The sequence below is a fragment of the Nestor notabilis genome, unplaced genomic scaffold (genome assembly GCF_000696875.1).
Source record: "Nestor notabilis isolate BGI_N333 unplaced genomic scaffold, ASM69687v1 scaffold411, whole genome shotgun sequence".
NCBI classification, from domain to species: domain Eukaryota; kingdom Metazoa; phylum Chordata; class Aves; order Psittaciformes; family Psittacidae; genus Nestor; species Nestor notabilis.
The window spans coordinates 10,681-16,848 of record NW_009913136.1 but is presented as its reverse complement, the minus strand read 5'-3'; the positions used below and the strand labels follow the sequence as shown (position 1 = coordinate 16,848).

The window sequence follows — 6,168 nt, the reverse complement described above, 5'->3', positions numbered from 1 at the left end:
GGGCAGGCGAGTGCCGCGCTTATCCCTCCTCCTGTCGCATGGGATGATGATGTCGAGCTGGTTCCCACCCTCGGCACTGGGTCACCCAGCGGGGAGGGGGGAGGAGAACAGGGTGTCCTCGCACCAGCCCGCCGGTCTGCAGTGGTTCTGGGGCGCCGTGTGCCCCGTCCTGCGTGTGTGAGGGGTCAGTGGCTGCGCCCCGCCCCGGGGCTTTTTAGTACACAGCCCGGTGCTGGCCAGGTACATAGGATCACTGTCCAAAGCCTGGCCTGCGAGCTCCCCAGGGCCCACTGGACCAGAGCAGCATCTTCATCTTGGCTTTATTTCCTTGTGTCTTTGTAATAGTCATAGGTGCTTTAGAAGAAAAGATGTAAAGGTCACCTGAAACCCCTTTAGGGAGACTAACTACAGGTGTATGCAGTTCTTAGCCTGTTCTCTGAGGAGGCAGAGGCAGTTCCTAGAGAACTCGGATTATTACACCAAAGAAGTAGCAATAACTTTGGAAGAACATGATTTTGAAATTCTTACCTCTGAAAATACACTTTTTGAGAAGCATTTGGTATTTAACAATTGAATTTGTATTAATGACAAGTCATATGTTATTTCTTAGCACTTTGTCTGAAAAGAAATAACCACTAACAGCAGCAAGATTGTCTCTTCCCCAGCCTGGCTATGCAGGAACAATGGAGGATTCTGATGAAGAAATCTTTGATGTAGCCATGTGAGTATGCTATGATCTGGGTCAGATTTTCCATAATCATATTACTACTTAAAAACTCTTCATAGAAATATAATTACACAAATTAATTTACACCCCACTGGTTTGCAGATTCTGTCTCTAGGAGAACAAGGGTGCAGAATGTACAGCTGCAGGAGGGAATATCATCAGTTCAGAGTTTAGGTGAAGTCAAACTAAATATAACTGCAATGAACATAGCACTGGGTTGTTCTGGCTGAGTGATCAAGATAAGCGCTGTAAGGCTGAACTTTTTGTGTGTATGTGTGTTCACTTTACAATTTCTCTCTCCTTTTCAAAAGCGTATGTTGTTTTATATCACAGATTCTAAGAAGAAACTATTTCTCTGTGTTTAAATATGCCCGTCTAGACATTTGAGACCATTTACAGCTGACCTCTGCTCTGGAGACAGGCTGAGAGAGCTGGGCTTGTTCAGCCTGGAGAAGAGAAGGTTCTGGGGAGACCTTAGAGCAGCTTTCAGTGCCTAAAGGGGCGACAAGAAACCTGGAGAGGGGCTTTGGACAAGGGCCTGTAGGGAGAGGACAAGGGGGAATGGCTTTGAACTGACAGAGGGGACTGAGATGGGATCTTAGGTAGTTCTTTCCTGTGAGGGTGCTGAGGCCCTAGCACAGGTTGCCCAGAGAAGCTGTGGCTGCCCCATCCCTGGCAGTTTTCAAGGCCAGGTTGGATGGCACTTGGCGCAACTTGATCTGGTGGAAGGTGCCCCTGCCTATGGCAGGGGGTTGGAACTGGATGAGGTTTAAGGTCCCTTCCAATCCAAAACAGTCAGGGATTCTGTGACCTCAACCAAATTTTACACTGCTAGATGCTAAGACACTGTTTTGCCCCAGATTTGGCTGGCATACTCTTTTCCTGAAGCTTGTGTCAGAGGGGCATGTGTGCCTGTGCCTCTCTTGCTCTAGTTCATAGCTTTTGTTCTTTCAGTGTACAGGCGGTCACAAATGGCCACGTGCTGGGGCTGCTTCAGCAGCCCACGTTGTGCCGGCCTAGTTGTGTACGCTGAGGCAACAGAGGCTTAAACCACAAGATTGGTGAGCATGTATTTCTTCAAGTATGCAGATGTACGTGTTGTGTAGAGAAATGGAATTGCTGCTGATTTGAAACAGATAAAATTCCATTATTTGCCTTACAAGGTTTAAATTAATACTTTAAATTTTCTGTTGCTGTTAAAATAAGCTCTGTAGCTAGTAGTAGCTTTTATTTGGATGGGGGAAAAGAGTGGAAATTCTCTATAACAAAGTCCTGTCCTTGCATGTAAGTTGGAAGGGATGAGCCCTGGTGCCTGAAGCCATAACTTGACGCTCAGGGTACGTTGTTTCGACTGTTCAGTGCAAGCTCCTCTACTGGTGGTGGTGTGCCCCCTGGTGGAAAAAGAGCCTTTTCCAGACCCTTGCCTTGGCTTTGCTCGTCTCCCAAGGCTTAACAGATCAGAAATGATGCTTCACTTGGTGATCAGACGCCTTTTTAAATCAAATAGTTTTTCGTTTTTCCTGGTCAGAATGAGCCCTATGGCTCATTATAGTTGGTTAAAATGTTGTTGAATTAATTTCACTGGAAGAGTAACTATAATGAGTTTTTTAAAACTTAGCCTGAAATACTGTTCTGCTCTATTTACTAAAGAGAAATTTGAAAGAGAAAGGCTTTTAATTTAATTTAAATGGTGCTTTCGTGATGAAAGCTATTTTTTTTCTTAAAGACAAATGTCCTATGAGTCTTGTTTCCCTCATGTGTGAAAAAAACCCTGTCTTTCATCTGGAGAATATAGGAAGCGTTCATCCCCCACTGAAGATGAGCTGTGAATGCTAAGGAGATCCTGTGAATTATTTACTGTGGTTGAACAAGCTGTGCAGTAATAGATTTAGCAGAGGGATCCAGAGTCCTGCAATGCTGGTACCAAAGGTTTCTTCCCTGGATTACTTCAGATCCATAATGGGGTTTAATTTTTAAGTTTGTTCACAGTAGAATGAGTTTAGGAGATTATGCTGTTTACTTGTAGTGTGTATAGATATTTCTTGCATAGGAAAAATATTTAAATTGCTTCTGTTTGTGATATTTGTGTATATATTGATTTCCACAAGATCAAGTATTTCAAAATATTCTCTAGAATGTCTAGAGTTCTGTGATCACCGTGTAGAGTTTACACAGGGAAGAGAGCTGAAGGAAAGCTTGTGGTAGCATCTGGGATTTGTGGGTTGGAAAATGCTTAATTTCTTTTGTTCTCCTCTCTTCTCACTCATTAAATCCTTTTGCACGAGAACTAGAATTACCTTGGCAGTAATGCCAGTAAAACAATGTGGGATTTTTTTCAATTAGGCACCTTAATGGAGGAAACAGAGTACAGGCCTGATGAGAATCCTATGAAGGAGTCTTATCATCAGTGCCATGGATTATTTTGTAGGTTGAAACCAGGATATTGTTCAGTAATCTTGTAATTACTGGGCTGAAATGTGCTTAGGCTTTTGTTAACACTTTTTAATTATAACTTTTATTTCTACTATGCTGGAAATACAGCTTTGTGCAGTATGGTCTTTATTTGCTTTCAGCACCTCCTTCTCTGATGCAGAGTTTGATGCAGTTGTTGGGAGTCTGGAGGATATCATAATGGGTAAGCTCTGCAAGTAGTTGTAGACAATGAGATGGGTGCCTCACATATTGCAAGCTGCTCTTCTGTTAGCAGGTATACAGAGCTAAAATAGCTCCTGCCTGCTTCATGGAGGCTTTCCTTCCTTTGTTCCTATGACCCCCGACTTGGTAGAATAGGAAAAATATACACAAAAGTCTTTTGTGTGTTGTTTGCACAACAGTACGCTTACGAATCTTGGAAATTATTCTCTGCACAACTGCAATATGCTGCTTCTTAAATAAGCAGTAAAGGTACTTGTAAATCTCACACAGAAATCAAAGCTTCCTGGGATTTTTATACCCTCTTCCAAAGGGCATAGCGGAGGCTGAGATGCAATGTTCCCATCCCCAGCTTCTCCTAAACCTCCCCTACCATGTCTGTTGGGATAGTCTTAGAAGCTGCCATGGTTAGTCCAGGCAGTTTGCTGTCATGCCTCGCTGTTGCTGCTGTAATCTGGAATATAAAGTGCCTGTGCTGCAGTTTAAACATGTTGTTCCTTGTTCTGTCTCTGCTGAACATGGGGAACAGTTTATTTTCTCTGTTTCTGCAGCACCGCTGCATAGCTGGAGATGGGTGTCATCATGTCCTGCCACTTTCCTCTTTTTGAGACTGTTCTTGGGAGTTGATAATGTTGCATGTAACTTGTATGCATGCATACAGTTATAAGGTAGCAGGACCTGTACACAGCAGGAACACGGAATGGTACCAATCTCATCATGTGAGCTTAGGCAATTGTAGGTGCTAAATTCTCAGGACCATCATGTTACCGGAGAAGTCAGCCTGCATGGAGGTAGCTTACAACATACCAAGACACAATTTGTGCCAATCAGCCACCAGCTGCTTCGTAAGAACAACGCGGTAGCTTTCTGACCACCTCCTTCCCAGAGAGAGGTAGATTCTGCAGCCTCAGTTGCCTGGTGATGTAGTTGAATCTGGAGAAACGCTAACAAACTGATTTTGAATGCATTAAGGTTTAGAAAGCTGAGACTGCTGTGTTTTAACACTGTGTTAAAGCAGTAAGCTCACTGCCCTGGACTTCAAGAGAGCAGACTTTGGCCTCTTCAGGAACCTGCTTGGTAAGGTTGCATGGGATAAAGTCCTAGAGGGCAGGGGAGCCCAGGACTGCTGGTTGATGTTCAAGGATCACCTGCTACAAGCTCAGGAGCTTTGTGTCCTGGCTAGAAGGAAACACAGCAGGAGGGCCAGGAGACCTCCATGGATGGATAAGGAGCTGCTGAGGAAACTCGGGGGGAAAAAAAAGCTTACAAAAAGGTGGAAGTGAGGACAGGCAGCCTGGGAGGAATACAGGGATATTGTCCAGGAAGCCAGGGACCAGGTTAGGAAAGCTAAGGCCCAGTTAGAATTATATCTGGCAAGGGGTGTGAAAGATAACAGGAAAGGCTTCTATAGGTACGTAGCAAATAGAAGACAGACTAGGGACAATGTGGGCCCTTTCCGGAAGCTGTTGGGAGAACTGGCTACCCTGGATTTGGAGAAGGCTGAGGTTCTTAATGACTTCTTTGCCTCAGTCTTCACTGGCAAATGCTCTGATCACACCACCCAGATCTTGGAAGGCAGATGCAGGGACTGTGAGAATGAAGACCTTAGGCCCACTGTAGGAGACAGTCAAGTTTGAGATCATCTTAAGAACCTGGATGTGCACACGTCCATGGGACCTGATGAAATCCATCCACGGGTCCTGAAGGAGCTGGCAAATGAAGTTGCTAAGCCACTGTCCATCATATTTGAAAACTCATGGCAGTCAGGTGAAGTTCCTGATGACCAGAACAAGGGTTATATAACCCCCATTTTCAAGAAGGGGAAAATGGAAGACCTAGGCAACTACAGACCAGTCAGTCTGACCTCTGTGCCTGGCAGAATCTTGGAGCAGATTCTCCTGGACAGCATGCTAAGACACATGAAAAACAACAAGGTGGTTGGTAACAGCTAACATGGCTTCACTAAGGGCAAATCTTGCTGACCAATTTGGTGGCCTTCTGTGATGGGGCTACAGAACTGATGAACAGCAGCAGAGCAGTTGACATCATCTACCTGGACTTGTGCAAAGCGTTTGACACTGTCCCGCACGACCTCCTTGTCTCTAAATTGGAGAGACATCAATTTGATGGATGGATCACTATAAAGAATTGGCTGGATGGCCACGCACAAGTAGTTGTGGTCAATGGCTCAATGTCCAGTTGGAGACCAGTAACGAGAGGTGTCCTTCAGGGATTGGTGTTGGAATGAATCTTGTTCAACATCTTTGTTATCAACAGGGACGGTGGGATTGAGTGCACCCTCAGCAAGTTTGCTGACGACACCAAGCTGTGTGGTTTGGTTGATAACGCTGGAGTGAAGGGATGTCATCCAGAGGGACCTGGTCAGGGCAATCCCAGGTGGGATTGCAGCAATCCCAGCTACAGGTTGGGTGGAGAAGAGAATCAAAGCAGCCCTGCAGAGAAGGACTTGGGGGTGTTGGTTGATGAGAAGCTGGACATGAGCAGGCAGTGTGTGCTTGCAGCCCAGAAAGCCAACCATATCCTAGACTGCATCAAAAGAAACATGATCAGCAGGTTGAAGGAGGTGATCCTGCCCCTCTACTCTGCTCTTGTGAGACCTCACTTAAAAGTATTGCGTGCGGTTCTGGTGTTCTCAACATAAAAAGGACATGGAGCTGTTGGAGCAAGTCCAGAGGCGGGCCATGAGGATGATAAGAGGGCTGGAGCACCTCCCGTATGAAGACAGGCTGGGAAAGTTGGGGCTGTTCAGCCTGGGGAGGGAAGGTGCG

At 45.4% G+C, this 6,168-nt stretch overlaps 1 protein-coding gene across 1 annotated transcript in view; it reads left to right on the top strand.

Annotated features, from left to right (window-relative positions):
* The first annotated feature begins 683 nt into the window (after positions 1-683).
* ARL2BP (ADP-ribosylation factor-like 2 binding protein) overlaps positions 684-6,168 on the top strand; it is a 10,701-nt gene continuing 5,216 nt past the window's right edge. The window contains exons 1-2 of the mRNA XM_010022859.1: positions 684-721; positions 3,301-3,362. Coding sequence (XP_010021161.1) covers positions 684-721; positions 3,301-3,362 — 100 coding nt within the window. The remainder of the gene's footprint in view (positions 722-3,300; positions 3,363-6,168) is intronic.